Consider the following 24,595-nt stretch of genomic DNA (forward strand, 5'->3'; position numbering starts at 1 on the left):
TTCCACACAGTGAGCAAATGAAGTTAGAACTTCTCATTTCTCCTGAGTAGTCTAGACATTTCCAGAAAGTATGATTTCACCATAAAGATTATTGGTGTACTTTTCTTCAGATCTATTATACCAACAAAATTATAAAGCTCTACTCTAAAGATTAACTTAAATATAGAAATAAACTGAAAGTCAAATCAGTAGGATCTCAAAACTCCTCTTTGTCTAGTTACTTCTCCAGATTACTCTGTCTAAAATAAATAGCATCTTACATGGATATTGAATATCAACCTAGGAAGAACTCCCTTCTTTGAAAGTTTTTGACAGCCTTTGAGCAAAGAAAACAAGGGTCAGCATATCCACGAAGCAAATAAGCTAAGTCCCATTTTAGTAATTCTAAAATGTATTGTCCTAGAAACAGTGCTCTAAAAGGTGATTTAGCTTCCCAGGTCAGCCACTGAAAGCTTATAGCCCACAATATAAACAGTATAGAACAGAACCTTGCTTTTTAATAGTGCTTCTGTGAGAAATTGTTGCAGGTTTTGAATAATCAATGAATGAGCTTCAGGACAAAATCCTGTTTTACTGAAGAATTGCCTAAATTTTTCTAAATCCATCATGTGTTTTGTTAAGTGTAGATTTAAAAATTAGGTATTGATGTTCCAAAATTTCCTGGTTATGTAACTTCTTTGTTGGCCTGATATACTACGGCATTTTCAACTTGGCCGTTTGAAGAGGCTAGTCTCCCCCTTGGTAAAGCTAATCTCTTATATTTGGTGTATGCTGCCACAACTTGTAATTCAGTGTCAACTAGATTGGTGAATTTGAGAAAATTCATTTTTCACTAAGCTAAATAAAAGAGCCTGCGCCTTTTGGGTTTATATGGAAGAAGGACTCCGTGGGGCCAGTTTACTTATGATTTGGGATGAATGTAATAGGGGCACACAGCAGGTGAGTAAGTGAAATTAGAAGATAGTTTGAGGATATCATTTGGATTAAATTTATATGTTTATTATTGTTCCTGCTAATCTTTCATACTACCTGTGTTAGTTTTACTACTTTTATCTGAATAATGTAATTGAAAATCAAGTAGGTAGTGCCTTCAAGTTCTAAACTGTGTTTTTCAGCAGTACAGTTTATCTCCAAAATGTGGACCTGTCTGTGTGCCCATTTGGCTGACTTCTGAATCTATTGGCTATACCATTACTAGCTTTATGGCCACTATGTAAAATTATACAGTTGGAGCACAGCATAAAATCATTTGTATGAGAGGTCAGTTGGCACCTGAAATCTAGCCTAAGCTTCACTCTGTAGCCCGGCTGTGTCTGCTTGGAGCACTTGGGCACCTTTTTTTTAAAGTCTTCCACCCAGAGGATGTACTTCCTAATTTGCATAAAGGTGAGTACCATTTAAAGGAGGCCCTGATTAGCCCCACTATTTGATCCTCACAGTAGTACACATATCTGTGCACTGAAATTTAGCTCACTGTTCTTGATTATTGAAATGAATAAGGATTTAATAGATCCTCTTAGTACTTTAATTTCACATGTCAACTATTTTATTATAGCAGATGTTAGAAATACAAGAATGGATTTTTGCAGTACATAATCTAAAACGGTTTAGTATTTGGTGGGGTGATTTTGCTAGCAAAATTTAATAATAAGACTATGCTTTGTTTTCATTCTCATTCTTAAAGTACAAAGAATTTAAGAATTTCTGAGATATATTGTAGCATCATAGTATGGTAGAAAAAACATGGGCTTTGGAGTCAAAAAGTCTTAGGCTCAGACCCCAGCTTTGCCTTTTATTAGGTAGAAACTAGTATGAATTGAGATAAGTGTCTTATTACCTCATCTGTCAGAAATACACATGGAACCAGGCTACCTTACTGGGTTGTTGTGAAGATTAGAAGACTTATTTTATAAAGCAGATGCCAGGTGCTCATCAAATGTTTCCTTTCTACCCCTTTTTTTACCTCAGCACCTTAAGACTACACTATAAAAACCTAATTATAGTTTATCTTTAGATTTCTGAGAGTTAACCCCAAAGCCCTTTTTGTTTTTATACTTGAAAATGTATCCAATGTATATTTCTGTGCTTTAATGTCTTAGAAGGCTGATTAAGGAGTCCATAGAAATTGTTCTGGACCTCATTTGAACCTCTGCTGCTAAGTTATTTAAGCAGTTGTGAAGCATTTCCAGCACATGCAGGGTTATTGTTTCTTAATAAAACCATGCCATTAGCTTAAGTTTTTATTATGGTCTCCCTGTTTTTCTCGGTGATCAAGTACAGTGGAAAGAAGTATTTAGCCAAATGGGGAAGCAGGTCCATATTTTAGAGATTCAGCTTTTCTCTGAAATCCCCACTTTTGAACTTGAAGGCACTACCTACTTGATTTTCAATTACGGTATTTAGATAAAAGTAGTAAAACTGACACAAGCAGTATGAAAGATTAACAGGGACAATAATAAAGAAATATAAATTTAAGCCAAGTGATATCTACAAGTACTGCTTAGTGAGATTGCCTGTCACTAGACCCAGTACAGAACAGATTCCATTTTATTAATTTAGAGACAGGTGCAGACAGTTACTTTTCAGATATTAGAACCGAATTAAAAAGGGAAACTCCAGGTTAATGTTGTGGATGAAGGAATAATTATTTTATTACAGCTTTTTAGGCTTTTCTGTAAGTAAGAAAGAGCCCCTGCCTAGATGATCATAAAATTAGACTTAATAAATTATGTGTATTTATAAATTATGAATAGTTAATTTCTAAGTTAGATAATGATGAAGTAAAACTGTATCTGACTCTGAGCAAGGCTACTAAAACTGTTGAATCTGTGCTCCTATATCATGCTTTAAAGATTGTGTGCCCCATACCTCAGAACCTCACTCCTAAACTTTAGCGAGAAAAAAATAATTTAATATTTATTTTGGATAAAAAGTCATTTTTAGAAGATATAAAGGTATTGTGTACTGGATGTGTCAATAGTTTCAAACAGGTATATTTATCTTATTAGATGAAAAATACTAATTTGTCTTTTTTCTAATCATTTATCTATATAGGCATTAATTCATGGACTAAACAGACATTATTACTCCATTACTATTAACTATCGGAAAAATGAATTGGAACAGAAGGTGAGCTTAAATTTTTTACCTTAGAGGAGGAAAAACGTCTATTTCAAACAACTGAAATATTACCTGGTTTATTTGAATTTAAATTGTTGACCTGTTTCATTTATTATATCCAAAAGTTTTTTCATTCCTCTTGAATTGCAGCATAAAATAAAGGAATATTTTACTGGACAAATTGAAAGACAGTTTTACCTTCTTGGTATGTGCTAAAGCAGAGGAAGAAGTAGGAAACAAACATTCCAGCTTGGTTTTATGATAAATTATAAAAATCTTTCTTCTAGGTCTGTTATTTTTCTGATTAATTTATCTTCTCCATAAAATGACCTTTTGTCACTAAATTGCTAAATAGATAACTTTCCAAATTTGAAAGGAATAAATTAGATTGTAACTGTATCGTGTTTTTTAAAAAGTACCATGGTTACTTAGGATAATCTAAAGGTGAGTCAAAAGGGAAATGCATTTTAAGGATTTTCAGATATTCAGATCTAAATTAGTACACCTTTTTATAGTAGTAAAACGTGATACTTTAAAAATTACCTAGCATCTTGATGAATTAACATTTTTTCAGTTAAGTTCAGTTGCTCAGTTGTGTCCGACTCTTTGCGACCCCATGAACCACAGCAAACCAGGCCTCCATGTCCATCACTAACTCCCTGAGTTTACCCAAACTCATGTCTGTTGAGTCGATGATGCCATCCAACCATCTCATACTCTGTCGTCCCCTTCTCCTGCCCTGAATCTTTCCCAGCATTAGGGTCTTTTCCAATGAGTCACCTCTTTGCATCCGGTGACCAAAGTATTGGAGTCTCAGCTTCAACATCAGTCCTTCCAATGAACATCCAGAACTAATCTCCTTTAGGATGGACTGGTTGGATCTCCTTGCAGTCCAAGGAACTCTCAAGAGTCTTCTCCAAAAGCATCTCCAAAAGCTTCTTCAAAAGCATCAATTCTTCAACGCTCAGCTTTCTTTATAGTCCAACTCTCACATCTGTACATGACTACTGGAAAAACCATAGTCTTGACTAGATGGACCTTTGTTGGCAAAGTAATGTCTCTGCTTTTTAATGTGCTGTCTAGGTTGGTCATAACTTTCCTTCCAAGGAGTAAGTGTCTTTTAATTTCATGGCTGCAGTCACCATCTGCAGTGATTTTGGAGCCCCCCAAAAATAAAGTCTGACACTGTTTCCACTGTTTCCCCATCTATTTGCCAGGAAGTGATGGGACCGGATGCCATGATCTTAGTTTTCTGAATGTTGAGCTGTAAGCCAACTTTTTCAGTCTCCTTTTTCACTTTCATCAAGAGGCTTTTCAGTTCTTCACTTTCTGCTATAAGGGTAGTGTCATCTGCATATCTGAGGTTATTGAATTTCTCCCAGCAATCTTGATTCCAGCTGTGCTTCTTCCAGCCCAGTGTTTCTCATGATGTACGCTGCATATAAGTTAAATAAGCAGGGTGACAATATACAGCCTTGATGTACTCCTTTATTGATTTGAAACCAGTCTGTTGTTCCATGTCCAGTTGTAACTGTTGCTTCCTGACCTGTACACAGAATTCTCAAGAGACAGGTCAGGTGGTCTTGTATTCCCATCTTTTTCAGAATTTTCCACATTTTGTTGTGAGCCACACAAAGGCTTTGGCATAGTCAATAAAGCAGATATAGATGTTTTTCTGTAAGTCTATTGCTTTTTGGATGATCCAGTAGATGTTGGCAATTTGATCTCTGGTTCCTCTGTTTTCTAAAACCAGCTTGAACATCTGGAAGTTCACGGCTCACGTATTGCTGAAGCCTGGCTTGGAGAATTTTGAGCATTACTTTACTAGCATGTGAGATGAGTGCAATTGTGCGGTAGTTTGAGCATTCTTTGGCATTGCCTTTCTTTGGGATTGGAATGAAAACGGACCTTTTCCAGTCCTGTGGCCACTGCTGAGTTTTCCAAATTTGCTGACATATTGAGTGCAGCACTTTCATAGCATCATCTTTTAGGATTTGAAATAGCTCAACTGGAATTCCATCACCTCCACTAGCTTTGTTCATAGTGATGCTTTCTAAGGCCCACTTGACTTCACATTCCAGGATGTCTGGCTCTAGGTCAGTGATCACACCATCGTGATCATCCGGGTCGTGAAGATCTTTTTTGTACAGTTCTTCTGTGTATTCTTGCCATCTCCTCTTAATATCTTCTGCTTCTGTGGGGTCCATACCATTTCTGTCCTTTATCAAGCTCATCTTTGCATGAAATGTTCCCTTGGTATCTCTTATTTTCTTGGAGAGATCTCTAGTTTTTTCCATTCTATTGCTTTTCTCTGTTTTCTTTGCATTGATTGCTGAGGAAGCCTTTCTTATCTCTCCTTGCTATTTTTTGGAACTCTGCATTCAGATGCTTATGTGTTTCCTTTTCTCCTTTGCTTTTCGCTTCTCTTCTTTTCACAGCTATTTGTAAGGCCTCCCCAGACAGCCATTATGCCGTTTTTTGCATTTCTTTTTATGGAGATGGTCTTGATCCCTGTCTCCTGTAAAATGTCAAGAACCTCCGTCGGTAGTTCATCAGACACTCTGTCTCTCAGATCTAGTCCCTTAAATCTATTTCTCACTTCCACTGTATAATCATAAGGGATTTGATTTAGGTCATACCCGAATGGTCTCGTGGTTTTCCCCAGTGTCTTCAATTTAAGTCTCAATTTGGCAATAAGAAGTTCATGATCTGAGCCACAGTCAGCTCCCGGTCTTGTTTTTGATAACTGTGTAGAGCTTCTCCATCTTTGGCTGCAAAGAATATAATCAGTCTGATTTCGGTGTTGACCATCTGGTGATGTCCATGTGTAGAGTCTTCTCTTGTGTTGTTGGAAGAGGGTGTTTGCAATGACCAGTGTGTTCTCTTGGAAACTCTGTTAGCCTAACTCCAAGGCCAAATTTGCCTGTTACTTCAGGTGTTTGTTGACTTCCAACTTTTGCATTCCAGTCCCCTATAATGAAAAGGACATCTTTTTTGGGTAAAATTTGATACTTTTCAAATTACCTAGCATCTTGATAAATTAGCATTCTTTCAGTTCAGTTCAGTCGCTTAGTCTTGTCCGACTCCTTGCGACCCCATGAATCGCAGCACACCAGACCTCCCTGACCATCACCAACTCCCGGAGTTCACTCAGACTCACATCCATTGAGTCAGTGATGCCATCCAGCCATTTCATCCTCTGTCGTCCCCTTCTCCTCCTGCCCCCACTCCCTCCCAGCATCAGGGTCTTTTCCAATGAGTCAACTCTTCGCATCAGGTGGCCAAAGTACTAGAGTTTCAGCTTTAGCATCAGTCCTTCCAAAGAAATCCCAGGGCTGATCTCCTTCAGAATGGACTAGTTGGATCTCCTTGCAGTCCAGGGGACTCTCAAGAGTCATCTCCAACACCACAGTTCAAAAGCATCAATTCTTCGGTGCTCAGCTTTCTTCACAGTCCAACTCTCACATCCATACATGACCACTGGAAAAACCATAGCCTTGACTAGACGGACCTTTGTTGGCAAAGTAATGTCTATGCTTTTCAACGTGCTGTCTAGGTTGGTTATAACTTTCCTACCAAGGAGTAAGTGTCTTTTAATTTCATGGCTGCAGTCACCATCTGCAGTGATTTTGGATCCCAGAAAAATAAAGTCTGACACTGTTTCCACTGTTTCCCCATCTATTTCCCATGAAGTGATGGGACCAGATGCCATGATCTTTGTTTTCTGAATGTTGAGCTTTAAGCCAACGTTTTCACTCTCCTCTTTCACTCTCATTAAGAGGCTTTTGAGTTCCTCTTCACTTTCTGCCATAAGGGTGGTGTCATCTGCATATCTAAGGTAATTGATATTTCTCCCGGCAATCTTGATTCCAGCTTGTGCTTCTTCCAGCCCAGCATTTCTCATGATGTACTCTGCATGTAGGTTAAATAAGCAGGGTGACAATATACAGCCTTGACGTATTCCTTTTCCTATTGGGAACCAGTCTGTCGTTCCATGTCCAGTTCTAACTGTTGCTTCCTGACCTGCATATTCTTTAGCTTCTACTCATTTAGGGTTATCTTGAGTACAGTTTTTCTCTCAACTAGTTAAAATATTCTGCCTATTGCTTTTTGAAATTATAATCTGACTTGCTTTTTTCTTTCTTTATTACTGCAATTGGTCATCCTCCAAATAAGCTTCTTGTGTTTCTCTCTGAGAAAGACTTTAAAAAGTCTTAAAGACCATGAGTACTATTGGCAGCCAACAGGCTTTGGAATACTACATGCACTCTGAAGTTCAAACATGATAAGTAATCAGTAGTAAACAAGATCTTACTAGTTGTAAGTGTTCCCCACAGAGTTACCTTAGAAGGGATTCCAGTGCATATGGTGTGTTGGAGGTGGAATAAGAGGGCTCCCTATAATACTTCCTCTTTCAACCAAATCACTTCCATTTTCTGGCTCATTTATATTTTGTGGGGAGCATGTGCCATGTAAGATTTTCTGAAGTTTGATAAACTATGGATTTAAAACTTCTAAGCCACCAATATACTCCCTCAAAAGTCCTAGGTGCTTGAGCATGGTTTTGAGTGAGGTGCTGCAGGGTGCCATTTCTTCCTTGACCTGAGGGGAGACACACAGCTATAAAGCTCTCTTCCATCAGTTTGCTTTTGTTCAAAAGTTCATACCAGCTTTGGTAGATTTAGTTGATAACTGAAAGTACATTTTCAACACTTATTTTAATTTTATATAGACTAGGTACAGGCCATGGGTAAAAAGGGTACCACTCAGACACAAACTGAAAAATTCATTCAGATACATAAATATATTATAAATATGTTGTCCGTCTTATATCTGAGACCCAGCTGTTTGGAAATATCCATCTAATTACATCAGACTTTTTTTCTTCTTTCTTTTATAGTATCCATTCTTGATACTTTAGCTACCATCCTTGATATAAAAAAGCACACATATAAATAATTAATAGTATATTTATGTTCCTAGCATAGCTCAGTTCAGGTGCTTTCTTAATGTCAAAAACCCCTGCCTTTATTCTTATCCCACCAAGTTGTATACTTAACTCCAAGTCTTACCTGAGGGACCCAGTGCGATCGTTGTCCAGGCAGGGTGGGATTATTATTCTGCTCTTTGGGAAATTTTTTGGTTTGCTTTTGAAGCATACAGAAATCCTGTTCTCAGCACTTAATTATAGGTAGCTTTATAACATTGGTATATATAGCTTTATAGCATTTTTAGCTTTATAGCATTCCCTGGGTTGGCAAGATCCCCTGGAGAAGGAAATGGCAACTCACTCCATTATTCTTGCTTGGAGAATTCCATGGACAGAGGAACCTGGTGGGCTACAGTCCATGGGGTTGCAAAGAGCTGGACACAACTGAACGAATAACACTTTCATTTTCTTATAACATTGGTAGTTGCAACTGTACCAAAATTTCCTAAAGATATATTTCTAAAACATTATCCATGGTGAAGATGGGAAGCAATCAAAGAAATTGGGGCTACATGTGCAGGAGTTTTCTAGGTTTTTTCAAATTACTCTTGCCTCCATGAGTCCCAGGGGAGGAATCAGGGAATTTGGAGCTTTTGTGTCTTGGAAGTTCTCATTGGTGATTTTGACTTGCTTGACTAGCTTATTCTTCAGCATAAGGAAAACTTTGTACTGATTTTAGCTGCAAACAGTTCTTTTAAACTAAACTCACTTCTGACTATGTCTTTAGAGCCTCGTGCCCTGTGGATCTCACTTAAAGTATACTGCTTCTAGGACCTACTGTAAAGCACAGGGAACTCTGGTTAACGGTATATGACAGCCTGGATGGGAGGGGACTTTGGTGGAGAATGGTTATATGTATATGTATGGCTGAGTCCATTTGCTGTTCCCCTGAAGCTAATAGGTACACCTCAGTACAAAATAAAAAGTTAAATAGAGTATACTGGTTCTCATAGCAAGAAAATATCAATCATTCTGTAGCCACCATTTTTTTGATATTGTGTAATTTTATCATTTAGAAAACTCTTCTTATTCACTGGTAGTCCTCAACTAAACGACATTATTTATAGAATAGGACTTTAAGAAAAACTGTCTTAGGAATTTGAACTTGAAAACTGATGAATTTCCAAGAATATGTATTCAGAACTAGGAGTCCAATTTAAGAAATAATGAGCTAAGGTGTTTAGTTCTGTGATCACTAATAGGATCTGATCCTAGTTTGCTGATGTGATTGCAAACTGGATGAATGTGATTTTTTTTCCCAGTTTTATGACTTTTCATTCTGATATAAAATTTAAATTTAAAAAGTTATAGACAGAATATTAGAATTTGAAGGAAACCTGGAGATTATCTACAAGCCTTCAATTCATAGATAATGTAAACAAAGGCTCAGAAAGACTGACACAAAGTCATTCAGTAAATGGGAGCATTTACCTCCTTATCTCGGTGTTTGAAAGCTGGGCTATATGAACTGTTAGAAATCCTATGCATAGCATAGTAGTTTCATTCATTCAGTATATACTTATTGATTATTTGCTATGATTAGATTATGATCTAGATTCGAGAATCTAGACCTTGGTGATCTTAAATTAAAGTCCTTGCCTTGTTGATTTCTCTTTAGTGAGAGAGAAATGCACTAAACAAGAAAACACAAGTTTCAGCTGTTTATAGTGTTATAAAAATAATAAAACAGATTAAGGAAAGAAAGATGTTTAGGATAGTGTGGAGTGGCTTTTTTATAAGGTGGTGAGAAGTGGCATCTATCTCTAAGGAAGTGAGAAAGGTGAGCTATAGAAGGATAAAGAAAATAGCCTTTGAGGCAGAGGGACAGCAAATGCAAAGGCCATGGGGTTGGAGTATTCCTTAGAGTTTTATTAATATAAATTTAGGAAGATGCTCTTTAGGGTTTATTTAAATTAATAAAATTAAATTTAAATTCATTAATTCCAGAAGTTGTCTGTGAAGTTGTTTTTCAAGACATAAAGGAAATCTCTTCAGTATAGAAGCATAATTAATTTTTCTTTATGTTTTTTAGATGTTATTAAATTTGCATAAGAAGAGTTGGATGGAAGGTTTGACACTTCAGGACTACAGTGAGCACTGTAAACATAATGAATCAGTGGTAAAAGAGATGTTGGAATTAGCAAAAAATTACAATAAGGTAAAAACTTATTTTCAACATTTATTTCTAAATAACCTTTGGAATATGTGTGATTAGCTATTAGGCATTATATAAACAGTTAAAAGCAGAGTGGCCTATTTCTGTAGATCAAACAGTAAATATTTTTAGGCTTTACAGGCCATCCCGGCCATCCAGTCTGTTGCAACTACTCAACTCTGCTGTTACAGTGTAAAAGTAGCCACAGACAATAAATACATAAAGGAATGCGTGAAGCTGTGTCTTAGTAAAACATTTACTAAAATTGTCATCCGGCGAGATTTGACCCATGGCCTGTAGTTAGCCAGCCCCAGCCCCGGTTGTAGGCCACGTAAAATGGTCTTTTACATTTGAAATCTTTCCATTGTTCAGAGGACTTTTTCTTGGAAGGGAAGGAAGAACAAGGAGATGTGAACAACAATAGCATTTAATACTTCATAACATGTAACTTGGGATTGGGGGCAGGAGGAGAAGGGGACGACAGGATGAGATGGCTGGATGGCATCACTAACTCGATGGTCGTGAGTCTGGGTGAACTCCGGGAATTGGTGATGGACAGGGAGGCCTGGCGTGCTGCGATTCATAGGGTTGCAAAGAGTCGGACACGACTGAGCGACTGAACTGAACTGAACGTGTAACGTATGAAACTTCCTGTTTTTCATTAAATAAGTATTTACTGAAAACTGGTTAGATGTCAGGCTCTGGGGATATAGTAAGACATAAGACCTATCCTCGTGGAATTTACTTTCTGGCAGAGGAAACAGAAAGTCAACAAATAAACACAACACAATATATTATAATTAGTGCTGTGCAGACAGTAAACAGGATGATATAAAGAAAAAGAGCAAGGGGAGACCACTTCATATGAGAATGTAAGAAAAGTTATAATTTTAAGAATCTCCTAAAAATGTTTATTGTACGCTAAAGTGTATGTGGGGCTTTCCAGGTGGCTCAGTGGTAAAGAATCCACCTGCGAATGTAGGAGACACAGGAGACTTGGATTCGATTCCTGGTTCGGGAAGATTCCCTGGAATAGGAAATGGCAAACCACTCTGGTATTCTTGCCTGGGAAATCTCATGGTCAGAACAGCCTGGCAGGGTACAGTCCATAGGGTTGCAAAGAGTCGGATGTGACTGGAAGACTGATCACATGCACACACACACACAAATATACGTGGTCATGATAATATTTTATTCACAGATTTCTGTTCTTTTACAATTCGAAGCTAGAAGTCCAAAATCAAGGTATTGGGAGGGCCTTACTCCCTGTGTAGCCTCTAGCAGGGGAGGGTCCTTCTTTTTCTTTTCCAGCTTCAGTTGGTCCCCAGGTATTCTTTGGCTTGTGGCAGCATAATTCTAAGCTATAACCAAGGTTTTGATTTCAGTGTATCCATTTAGGGTGGACATGGTTCAACTCATGTTTTTCTACTTTTTTGACAAAAATCCATATAAAGAATAGATTTTACATTTCGACCCAATACATGCAATGTATTTGTATATATGTATATATTACAACAGAAGTAAAGTGAAGTGAAAGTCACTCAGCTGTGTCCGACTCTTTGCAAGCCCATGGGACTATACAGTTCATGGAATTCTCCAGGCCAGAATACTGGAGTGGGTAGCCTTTCCCTTCTCCAGGGATTACAACAGAAGTTCTATGAAACAATATTTACCCTTTTACAAATGATATATTCTATTTTCTTTCTCATCTGACTTGATTTCATTCTGTTTCAGTTATATATATACATATTATGTATATGGACATATAGCTTGTGATCTATTAAAGGATCAAAACCCTGTGGTTTGTGAAACATATACATATTGTATGTACAGTGTTATGGTTACAAATATTTATCAAATATCTTCTGTGCAATTTTCAGTGAAAACAGGGATTCTTCATTTTTAGGAAAATAAGAGCAGTAAGAAAAGTTTAGTACCAAAGTACTAGACTATAACTGGTGTGTTTGATAACACCTTAGTATTCAAATTTTCCACAGACCAGCTGCATCAATTTCACTTGTAATCTTGTTAGAAATGCAGGTTCTTTGACCCACTAAATCAGAATCTACATTTTAACAAGATTTCCAAGAAATTTGTATACCCATTCAAGTTAGAACTTAGAGAACACTGCCGTAGAGAAGTCCAGGTGAAGTCCTGTAATTCAAAGCTTTTTCCTTTCAGCTGGGAGAGACTCAGGATGCTGTTTTAGAAAATAATAACATTTGAACTAGACCTTAAAGCATGAGTAAGATTTGGAAATACAAAGAAATGTTACCCCAAGCCAGCTGAATGTCATGAGCAAAGACTTGGAGACAGAATAGGCAAGGGCATCTTTAGGAAGCTGTGTTTGGGTAGAGTACATAAGAAGCATGTACATAAAAGGGTAAATAGTGGGGAATAGAGATTTTTAAATTACTGAAGTCAAGTAACAGTCTGAATAGTTTATTTTTTGATTAGGGGCATGATATACCCAGAACCTGACTTTAGAAACATAGTTTAACAAAGGTATAGAAGAAAGTATTTTAAGAGGAGATTTGAAATGGAGATTCTTCTTAGGAGGAACTTCTGTTACCCAAACAAAAGGTAGTAAGTGTCTGTGTGGATTATAGTAGTGGTAGTAGGAACAGAGGTATCAACAGATTAGTAAAATAAAATGTGCCAGTTGGATAGATAAAGTGAAAGAAGAAGGACTCAAAGATGAATTAAAGTTCTCCTGCCTAGGTAACTTGAAGTATGTTAATACTGTTAACATTTCCAATTTAAGTAGAAGTAGAAAGATTGAGCGGCTTTCCTGATAAAGAATCCGCCTGCAGTGCAGGAGGTGCAGGTTTGATCCCTGGGTCGGGAGGATCCCCTGGAGGAGAACATGGCAAAACACTCCCAGTATTCTTGCCTGGAGAATCTCATGGACAGAGGAGCCTGGTGGGCTATAAGTCTATAGGGTTGCACAGAGTCAGACACAGCTGAAGCTACTTAGCACACATGCATGCACTGAAAGATTGAGAAAGGATATAAAGAGATTAAACAAGTAAGGAATTCCCTGGCAGTCCATTAGTTAGGATTCCACACTTTAATGGCTGAGGGTACAGGTTTAATCCTTGGTCAGGGAACTAAGATCCCACAAGCCACAGTGTGGCAAAAAAAGAAAAATAGAATGTAAATAAAGCAGTTCACTAAGTGGGACTAAAAATTGACAGCAAGGGCTAGAGCTTTTGGAGACAGTTAAAATTGATATTAGTTGTCACAGCAAAAAAAAAAAATAATAATTTTTTTCTTTTTAATTTAAAGACATCTTACAAAACACTAGCCAAGAGATAGTGTATAAGATTTGCCGAGAGTTAACAACCAGTCTTTTGAGAGAATGGAGAGCTTTGGAAAAAATGTTGATGGGCCCATACAAGCTAAAATCCAGCAGAATTAGGGTTGGCTTTGAAGAGCATTGCCCTGATTTATATGTAGTGTTCCAGCTAGAAATCTCCATTGGTTCTAGATTATAGGGAAATATATATATAATGTTTCTAGTATATGTTGTAGAGATTAAAGAGAAGAAATCGTTTATCATATTTAAAACAGTTAACTTTTATAAATTAAAAAGTTAAGACTTAAGTTATTATTCAGCAGACTGTAGGAATGGTTTTCATTTCTCTGTAACATTACAAGTTTAAGTAAATTCTTATTGGTATCACTGCCAGGAAATAACCTATTTATGGTTACTGCTGCCCATCCACAGAAGTTTTTCCTATTTTACAGTTTTAAAAAATCTCTGTAGTACTCAAAAACTTGTAAGGTTTGGTTATAAAATGAAAACAATGTGTAAGCTGTGATATGAAGGAGTCCAAATTTGGGGCTGTAATTCCCTCTGTGATTGAAAGAGAATGTGGTGGAGTTTTTAGTAACACTTAAAATATAAAAAGAAAGGCCCATACAACTAGTTCTCATAGTATTCTTTTTAATTGGTTGGCGTTTTAAACTAAGGTAATTATAGTTAGGTGCCAGATAGCTCTGAAAGTGAAAGAAGGTTAGAAAATAATTAAATTTTTTTGTATCAACTTTTTGATGTCAAGTCTGAAGTCCACGCTGAGATTCTGCTTGACTGTTAATTGTTGATTTCTCTATAATTACTGAACTTCAACACCCACAACTCTTTTATTTCAAATCTACTAGTTTATTCATGCCAAGATGCATCAATATTTCAAAACTGATAATATTTGATTAGATATTTGTAAATAAGTATGCCAGAGAAAAAAGGAATTGTAGAAGACATTTTTAAGAATAGCATAAAAACATAAAAATTTACTTTGTTTTCAAACATGTGGCCCTATAAATTCAGAGATTTGATAGTTTACACTTTGGGTAGAAAAACTTAACTGCTTAGTAACCTGAAAGAAAGTTTGGATGCAACTTTTATGTAACATAAAATAAATAATTATATGATTACATTTGGTTTACTAAAGTAGCTGTATTAAATAAGAAAGTCTTGTTTTAACGCTAGTGCAATAAGATAAGAAAAACAATATATAAATATTAGGAAATCAGGCCAGATTATCATTATTTAAGTATGATAAGATATGTTTGCAATCAAACATAGAAATATATGAAACTAAACTAGAATACTATTAGAACTATTATGATTGAGAATTATATAGGTTACAGTAACCATGCAGTTACATATGGTGAAATGAGTTATAAAAGGCAAATCAATTCACAGTAGCATCCAAAATTACAAAATACTTAGGAATAACTACCATAAAAATGTAAATGTATAAATATATATGACTTATTTGAAATACAGTAAAAAAAGCATTTGTGAATAAATTCTCTTGTTTCTGTAAGGGAAGGCTCAATATTTGTAAAGATGTGGTCAAGCTTCCCAAAGGTTACGTTAGTGTTAGTAAAAATATCAGTGAGCTTTTAAATTTTTGATTAACAGTAAAGTTTGTCTGCAATAAAAATGACATTTATTGAATGCTTGTTAGGAGTACGGCCAGCAGAAAATATTTATACCTATAACGCAGAAAAGGCTAGTAGCCAAAGAGTACATAATAGACACATAGTTCCTACAAAATAATTTTAAAAAACAGTAATAAATTGATAACAAAACTGGAAAACTCACTGACGACAAGTGGCATATAAACATGAAAAAAAGTTCAACTTTATTATAAAGTATTCAAAGAAAAAGTTAATAATACAACTAGTTTCTTTTTTCTTTTCAAATAGAAAAAAGTGGTTTGGGAGAATGTGCCACTAGTGGGAAAATAAAGACTGATATATGACATTTTGAAGGCCATCTCCCATTTTATCTTTCACTTTTAAGTGCACGTTAGCTCTTTAAGCCAACATGTTCTCTTTTTAAGGATTTATTATGAGGAATGAAATTCTATAAGTACTAACTTAAAGAAATATTTAAAACTTGCTCTTATGTATATAAAATGAAATTGTATAGCAATATTAAAAATTCCTGCTATGTGACCTTCCCTCCATTTTCCAGTGATAACCTCTCTATCTCTCATATATCTCAATGTATTATGCTGTTAACAGTGTCACCTCCAAGGTGGACGGTAGGGGAATTTTATACTTCGTGTAAATCCTGGATTTTTTTCAGTTTTTGTACCAAGTATGTTTTAGTTATAACTAAGATTGTGTTAGCTTGAAGTAACAATGGATTAAACAAAATAGGAGTGTATATCTCTTGCAGTTCAAGGCCTTGTGAAACTTTGAAATTACTGCAAACCCAGATATCTCCATCTTTTGCCCCACTTTCCCTGTATTGGCTTTTGTCCTTTGTATTTCCTCATGATTCCTGGTGGCTGCTAAAGCTTTAGCCATCCCATCTGAGTTTCAAGCAACAGAAAGAAATGCAGGGGCAAAAAAGGATACTTCTCAGATAAATCAGTTCCTTTTCAGGGTCCTTTCTATAAGTCCCACACAGCACTTCTGATTATATCTCATTGGCAGAACTTAATCAAGTGGACATACTTTGCTTTGAGAAAGGCTCTATAATACAGTCTTTTATCTGGGAGCATAGCTGTGTTTAATAAAATCAAGGCTATATTACAAAAGAAGGAAAAGACATATGTTGGGTATGTAACTCGTATGTATGTATGTATGTAACTAGTATGTATGTATGTAACTCGTATGTATGTATGTAACTCGTGTGTATGTATGTATGTAACTAGTATGTATGTATGTAACTAGTAGTAGACTCTGCCACAGAAATTTTTTGTACAACCTAAACCACAGTTTCTATTATGCATACAACACTTGTACGGACACACACATATGCTCTTTATTTTATATGTTTTATATAATTACATTTTAAAGTTGGATTCCTTTTAGTATTTTTAGAAAGAATTTACACTGTTTAGGGTCACTTAATAAATCACAGGTTTGCTTTATTCAGAATGTGTCATTAAAAACTAAGTATTTCCCAAATTGCCATGAATGTTGCTTTGAGGTCTTTGGAGATAGATAGGACTGTATTTAAGTCACAGTTTTATTGTGACTTATTATTGGCTGTGTCCCCATTTCATTGAGTATACTCATTTTTTGTTTATTTCATACTGTATTATAATTTGTGATTTATAGGCAGGTAGAGTAAACCTCAAATGTGACCTTCTTGAAGAACTGTCTTATTTGTAGTGAGTACTTAATAGTTACTTACTAATATATAAAATAATGAAAATTCTACTCTTGAGGATATGCGTGAAATGTACTACAGTGTTATAAGCACTTTCAAAAGGAGAGTTAGAAAATTTATAGTATAAATATTGATGTAATTAACATATAGAAAGAAGATCGTGCTTAATTTCTTTATGTAAAAATGTAGATTAACTATTTCAGTGGAATGTTTTAAGGATTCTGTATATTTCTATGTATATGTTAATGTTTAATTACCAGTGATTGTAGGAAACCCATTTTTTTGTTCTCCATATTCACACCTGTAATACTTTCTCAGAGAATTTTCTAATTGTTTCATGTTTGTTAATTTTGCTTTCCCAAGTATGTTTTATAAAAGCCATTTCTTTAAACTTACTCTCAATCCTCATAACCCATAATGTGATTTTCAGTTAGTCAATTCATTGACTCTATAAAAATCAAGAATAAAGTAAAATGCCTATGTTACATTCACTGACAGTTATGCAGAGATTGTTTAGTGATGAAATAATATACCATACACGTGATTTTTATAAAGCATGTGCTTAATTGGGAGCATGGCATGTTATAGAGTGAGTACAGCAAACATGTCAAAGGGAAAAAAAGAAGCCCAAGAAATGGGCTTGGGTAGAATGATTGGTTGGTATCATCAACTTAATGGACATGCGTTTGAGCAAACTCTGGGAGATAGTGAAAGCAGGGAAGCCTGGCATGCTCCAGTCCATGGGGTTGCAAAGAATCAGACACGACTTAGTGACTGAACAACAATAAAGTGAAATAAGAGACATGATGTCATAAAAGCAGAGGTTAAAGAATTAAAAAAGAAAAGAGTGTATTAGAAAAGGTCTTCAGAAAGTCCAGGGAAATGGAATCTATTGGAATTCAGAAGGTGGAGAGATCCTTAAAATCATATTAATGAAGTGCCAAGGACCCAATCCATGTTTGTCAAAGGGAAAATAAAATGGTCAAGTTTAAAACAGAGGTTTTCCATTTGAGAAATTTGACCATTACCAGAAGAAAGACAGTGAGATTAATGGGTTTGGTAAAAGCCTCTTGAAGATAGGGGGTACATCTAAGGGGATTGTGATAACATAACAGACCAAATTCCAGGAATTTCTTAGAACTGTGCAGACCGTGCATGATGGGATAGCCATCTGGGGGTCTTTGTTGATAAACTGTTAAAAACGTTTCTAGTGTGAATAGCCACAAACATTTTCAGTGCTTTTTTGTTGGTTGAGTAAACCGAAGAGCACGAATGCAAAAGCAAAATTTGATGCCAAATCACAGAAGTTGCCATAAACACAGAAGTTCCCCTAGTGAGGACATTGCCTGTGCCTGAATTTCATTTGTTTCTGCTGGTACCATTTCTTAATTTTTCCTGGTGACTAGCCAGAATGAAGACAAACTGGTCTTGCCCAGAATGGTAAAGTGATAAAGGTAACTTAGGTAGATGGAGAAAATATTTAGGGGTTTGTTGTGATGATCTAGTCTATCTCAGAATGTAAGAGATGTGCTTACTCTTTTGTCATGGGGGTTTGCAACCTTCGTATATGCCTAAATCTACAGCTGCTCCTCGTTTTCCAGATGGCATCTATGGCTGGGAGTACTTTTTACCATCTGCACTTCTCAAAGAGTTTGTGAACTCTCTCTTTTAATTATTGGAAATGGAAAAACTAATTGGTAAAGTGGTTAAATGATATAAAAGATTTTAAAAACTGAGTGAGAGCTTTTTAAATTCTTTTTATTTTTATATTCTGTTTAACCTTTCAAATAGGATCAGTGCTTTATGTGGTTTTTTACTTTCATCTTTGCATGTCTGCCATCTTTGATATTTGCAACACTCCAGAATACTGCATAATAATTGTTTTGTACATGGATTGGTATTTTGAGCCAAATTCCAAAACCCTTACCTCCTTCCAATACTGTAAAGTACTATTGCTGGCATGAGCATGGAACAACTAACACTGAATGGATATAGAGTACAAACTTACGTGAATTGTTCCATTCATCTAATGTTTTCAAATTGGTAAGATACAGTGTCATGATTTGTAAAGGTAATTTAGAAAGACAAACTTTTTATGTGTTGCCAGTGTTTGCATGTATGTAAGACACTAAGATAATGGGAGACACAATTTTGGAGATCCCTGTTTTAACTAGCTGAGAATAATGAGTGACATCTGACTCTGAAAATGAACATATTCTCTGTCTAGGGAATTCTGGATTTGGAGTGTTATTAACTTATTTTCTCTTCTTTCAGTCTTATGAGTCATAAATGTATTTCCTAATGATGTGTTGTAAATAAGGATCCTTTAATAATCAGTAGATAGATATAGTACTTATTCACCATCTTCCCTTTAGGCTGGTTCTACTGGGGAATATTCTCCAGATAGTTTGTCCATTTATAAAATTAGATACTTGCCATCTTTGCTCATTTTCAAGTTCTCTGTTTACAAAACTATTAAGAAGGTGTGAAATGCAGCCAAACTTCCCAGTTTATGGGAAATGTCTGATGATTGCATTTCCTACATGTTCATTGTTCACACATGAAGAAATTTGGCAGCTGTGAGATTATTAAGTTTAGAGTATCCACATCTAACCCTCACTGGGATTTTGGTTTCCTGCTTTCTACCCATATCTTCTCACTGCCCACCCCCCCACTCTTCGTAACCATATAAAGTCCTGGGGTATTATTTCTTAAGATTGATGATACTTAAATTTTCTTCATTTTCCATTTATTAAAATGCTAGGAATAAATCATAGACTAGGAGTTCACCTGATGCAGAGTCCTAGTTCCCCGCAGTGGCATACTCAAAACTGTTCAGAAGGAGGTTCCTTAAACTTAGAATTCTCAATAAAGGGTTTATGTGGTGGTGCCATTATTAGGGTAGTGGGCAAGAGTAGTAGCTAATGTAAATGCTGTAATTATTTCAAAATTATTCTGCTAGAAAATTTATGATCATACACATAAAAGTTTATAGCTGACTCTGAAAATAGTAGAAAGTGATTTGTTTATATGGTTTGATTGATTTAATTTTTACTTGATTTGGCATTTAATTCAAGTAATTTTTTGGTGTTGAAAACCTCAGATTACTCTATTTCTTCATGATTATGAAAAATCATGTGGAGGAATGAGAAAATTTTCTGAATACATATTTTACTTTTAGAGATTTAAATATGTGAAAGTATTAAGGGAAGATACTATATGATCTGTTAGGTGTGGATCAAAAGTCAGCAGCAGGTCCTTTGATCCTAAGTGTTTTGCGGTGCTGTGCTTAGTCCCTCAGTCGTGCCTGACTCTTTGTGAACCCATGGACCGCAGCCTGCCAGGCTCCTCTGTCCATGGGATTCTCCAGGCAAGAGTACTGGAGTGGGTTACCATGCCCTCCTCCAGGGGATCTTCCCAAACCAGGGGTTGAACTTGTGTGTCTTATGTCTCCTGCGTTGGTGGATGGGTTCTTAAACACTAGTGCCACCTGGGAAGCCTCCTAATAGATACTGGGTGTGCATGGGTTTGGCTGACAAGAAAAAGGAGACAAAATAATAGGGAACTGTGGGAGAAACATAGAGAAAGTAGGAAAAGAAGACAAAATAAACTAGTTAGTACCCCAGTGCCACAAGCAGCTGCCTTAGGTTCTTCCTTCTTCCAGTTTAGCCATCCATCAGATAATTCCATAACAGTTTTCAAATGGTTGACACTTCCGTTTGGTGATCCAATTTGATATTTTCAGTTTTGGGGGGTTTTTTTGGACAAATTTCTTAAGTCTGTTTTCAAAATGATGGTGGTGATAGTTTTTATTACCCTGAAGGATTAGCAGAATTGCTTTTTTGCCCAATAAATTGCTTGAACAAAAGATTCTGTGAATGAAAATTAATGATTATTATCATCTTTGATTATTTTGCAGTGGGAAAAGCACATTTATAATTTGAAACTCTGTCCTTTGTGTTTCATTCACAGGCTGTAGAAGAAGAAGATAAGATGACCCCTGAACAGCTGGCAATAAAGAATGTTGGCAAGCAGGTGAGGTATACTGTAATAGATTATATGGTCACATAGTAACATGTTCTTGAGAGTTAAAACTATTTTGGAGCCTGTATGATTTTTTTTTTTCCTGTGTTCACTCTACATTTTTCTTCTGTCATGTAAATGTGATGCTAATTTTAAAGGTCACTGAATTATTTGATGTCAGAGTCTTTTTGCCAGCTATAGAGAAGTAAATCACAAATATATACCCATGAAATACTATTTTTAGTGAAAATAGTAGAAATAAATTAGGAAACTTGCATCCTGAGTTAATTTTCCAAGTATTATTTTTATCTGAAATAATATTATCCTTGAAGATAATAGAATGGTGGGTTTATTTCATACATAACAGTTTTTAAAATGATATATAATCTGTCAATATGTAGACTTCAATTTATAGGTAATATTCTTGAGAAAGATTAAAGCCCTGTTGAATTTTACTGAGTGAAGAGAAAGGGTTTCAAGTATTTGCTCTTTCACTTTACCAAGATGAAATATATATTTCAGTTCCTATTTTTCTGAAGGTTGGGGGGGAACACACCAACCAATTAAAAGAATCTACAGATTAATTAGACTGTTTTTTAAAGAATGTTGATTACATTTTTTCATTTCATGGAACATGGTTATCATATTGCTGATGTTGGCAGAATCTTGATATTTCAGATGCAAGACACTAAGCTGTCTTTGCTTTCAGCCATCCTACCATATGCTCTGATCCCATCACATCTCACAAGCTATGTAGGTTTGGGCCAGGACCATTCTTGGATGGGAAATCTCTAAGAATCACCCAGCTGCCACAAGAAGTAATGTAGATAACTGCGGGAAGTGTGTTACCAATTTGCTGCAAAACCAGTTACTCCAATAGAGCAGTAGGGGCAAAGGTTCTAACTTAAATATCATGATTGATGAAGTCAAATCCCACTGCATTCTGAATATTATGGTTTAAATAACAGTAGAAACCCTCCAAAACCAAAATGAGATATAATTCATCTTATTCTTTCATCCGGTATGATACAGTCACCCTTGTTGTCTTTTCCCACTACATATTTTATTCTAATATGTAATATTAGATCACCAACTTGGAACCCAGCATTCAGTAACTATTTCTTGAATAAATAACTCTGATGCTATAGTTTCTTGATATAGATTCAATTTAACAGTTAGCAGCAAAGAAAAGGAGTAAATTAAAAGTGAAACTGAAAATATATATAATTGCAAAGTTTAATAATCATCAGAATCATTTTTTAAAATATCGTACTTCACTGGTTTGGCCTACTGCGTGGCAAAGGCAAAACTGGCTATAATGGAATCAGACCAGTGTCTTTTTCTCTCGCCAGTGTTAGACTCATTCACCTAAAATGCCCTAAGGCTTGTTTTTTTTAACTAAAGAAAATTTAATATTATGGTCTGGTTATTTGAAATTATCTGTAGCGTGTTGTGTGTCTGGGTGTTTTAAAGAAATCAACGTATTGAAATTGTAGTTCAGAAAGCAACAGCCAAGAAGTAGTTTCAGTGGTGAACATTTTTTTAAAGTTAGGATTCTTGGTATTTTAGCAATTCATATAAGAAAATAATGCTTTAATTGAGAATTTTTTATTTTGTACAATGTATACCCTTTATATCAAAGCTTTCAAGTTTTTAGCTGAAATATTTCAATCAGCTCAGCCTTAAACATAAATGTATATTAAGCATTTTAACTTCCTTTATTACAGTGCAACTTTAAGCCTTATTTTTAACTCATATTTCAAATACAGATTTGATCAGGTTTAAATTAATGGATTGTACCTATATTCTTTTCTGTGATACATTTTTTCAAAATAGCTACATGAAATATTCTTAACATTTTAGAATTGATCCAAATTGTATTTAAATTTTTAAGTTACTAATAGTAACTATTGATCCAAGAGTATTTCTGATTTAAAGTACTATTTGTGAAATATTAAAATCATATAGATATTAAAATTATAGAGGAAGTGATGAGATTTACATTGAACTCTTGCCTATTGGTATGTGTCTGCTTTGAGCAAAGTACTCTCTCAGACGTTGAATATATGTGAATGGCAGAAAATATACACCTATAATCAGGCTTATACATACATATAAAATGCTCTTAACTTTTTTTATCAGATGATTTCAAACTGTATAGAATTCCTTGTGACTCTTTATATTTCTGCTGTAGTCATAACATTGTGTAAATCAACCTTTCATTTATTTTATCAGCTCCTTAACATTTTAACAGATTTAGTAATCCTGAAAATATAATAGTATATTAGGAAAACAAAATTTTAAAATATATATATACATTTAAGTTTGGTTTTCTTTACCGATTTCATCAGCTACTAAAAAAAAATCTAAGCAATTCGTCTACCAGTAATATGGTTCTTGTTTTTTTTTTTTCCCTTTCCTTATTCTTTTTTTCTTTTAGGACCCCAAACGTCATTTGGAGGAACATGTGGATGTACTTATGACTTCAAATATTGTCCAGTGTTTAGCAGCTATGTTGGATACTGTTGTATTTAAATAAAGTAATGGAAAAAGCTTTTAGTGATACTTTCAGTGTATAGTCCTCTGTTGTTCCTAATGCTCAAAATCAAGGGACCTCTGAAGGTGTATTTGGTTAAAAATAAGACATCTGGCATCATTTGCAGCACTGTAACACCTTCAGTCTCCATTGTGCAATTACTTCTATTTCTTTAGTCAGGGTCTTTGCAGATTCCAAAGTTGTATAAGAATACATCAAAGTGGACAAATTTTGTTAAGATCCGTTTAATATTTGAAGAAATCAGTAACACAAATATATTTTGATTGTTGCTTACAAAATAAAATACATTTACAATCTATGTCTCCTGAGGTCTTTTTGGCACTGGGTGGAATTGATAGAATAACATTTGACAGTGCTCTAGAAATCTCACACAACGATATGTTTCCCTTTGCAATTTAAGGTAACACAAAACATCAGTATGATAACAAAACTTCACAAATGTAAAATGCCTGCCATTAATGAGTGGCTACCTCATTAGTGAGTAACCCAGAAAAATGTTGACATATTAAAAGTATTTGTCACAAGTTAATATTGTATACTCAATATCTTGTTAACACATTATACTTCCAGTATTTCAGATAAGTAATATAAGAAGAAAAGGGAGGCAATTTAAATTTAGACTTTTGTGATTTTCTTTTTAAAGGGTACATTCCACCAACAATGTTGAAATTGGGAGTTAGTTGCTTGCTGCATACTTCACTAGACTTTAGCTGAGACCGCTGTAGAAGGTGTGTAATGTCTTCAAGCAAAATGAGAAATGGAGCCATAATGTTAATTAATATCTTGAGTACATAAGCAATAAGTTTGTCATTGTTTTCTCTCATCTTAAATTAACTGAGAAAGACCCAGTTTCCTGATAAAGACAAAAATTTGACTAATGGCAGTTTTCAGAGATATTTCATCCTGTTTCTAACTTGATGTACATAAGTAATTGTTCTCATTAGTATTCATTCATGGGACAGTACCCTACCAGGGCCTCCAAGAAATGTGCAAAAAGTATGGAGACAAATAACATTTAATTCTGTCTCTCCCTTTGTGAAAATATGGTAAAAATGTTTCTAAGGCTTCATTAAAGGGGAGTTTACTTGGGGATTTAGAATTGAGACTTAGCCT

The 24,595-nt window shown here is 35.2% G+C and overlaps 1 protein-coding gene across 2 annotated transcripts in view; it reads left to right on the forward strand.

Moving 5' to 3' along the window:
• The window catches only part of PSMD14 (proteasome 26S subunit, non-ATPase 14), a 111,329-nt gene extending 87,549 nt beyond the window's left edge, over positions 1 to 23,780 (forward strand). For both annotated transcript variants that reach the window (XM_070357580.1, XM_005897279.3), the window contains 4 exons: positions 3,055 to 3,129; positions 10,143 to 10,268; positions 20,875 to 20,937; positions 23,366 to 23,780. In XM_070357580.1, coding sequence (XP_070213681.1) covers positions 3,055 to 3,129; positions 10,143 to 10,268; positions 20,875 to 20,937; positions 23,366 to 23,464 — 363 coding nt within the window. In that variant the 3' untranslated portion in view covers positions 23,465 to 23,780. The remainder of the gene's footprint in view (positions 1 to 3,054; positions 3,130 to 10,142; positions 10,269 to 20,874; positions 20,938 to 23,365) is intronic.
• The last annotated feature ends 815 nt before the right edge of the window (positions 23,781 to 24,595 follow it).

Source organism: Bos mutus, chromosome 2 (genome assembly GCF_027580195.1).
Source record: "Bos mutus isolate GX-2022 chromosome 2, NWIPB_WYAK_1.1, whole genome shotgun sequence".
Classification (NCBI taxonomy): domain Eukaryota; kingdom Metazoa; phylum Chordata; class Mammalia; order Artiodactyla; family Bovidae; genus Bos; species Bos mutus.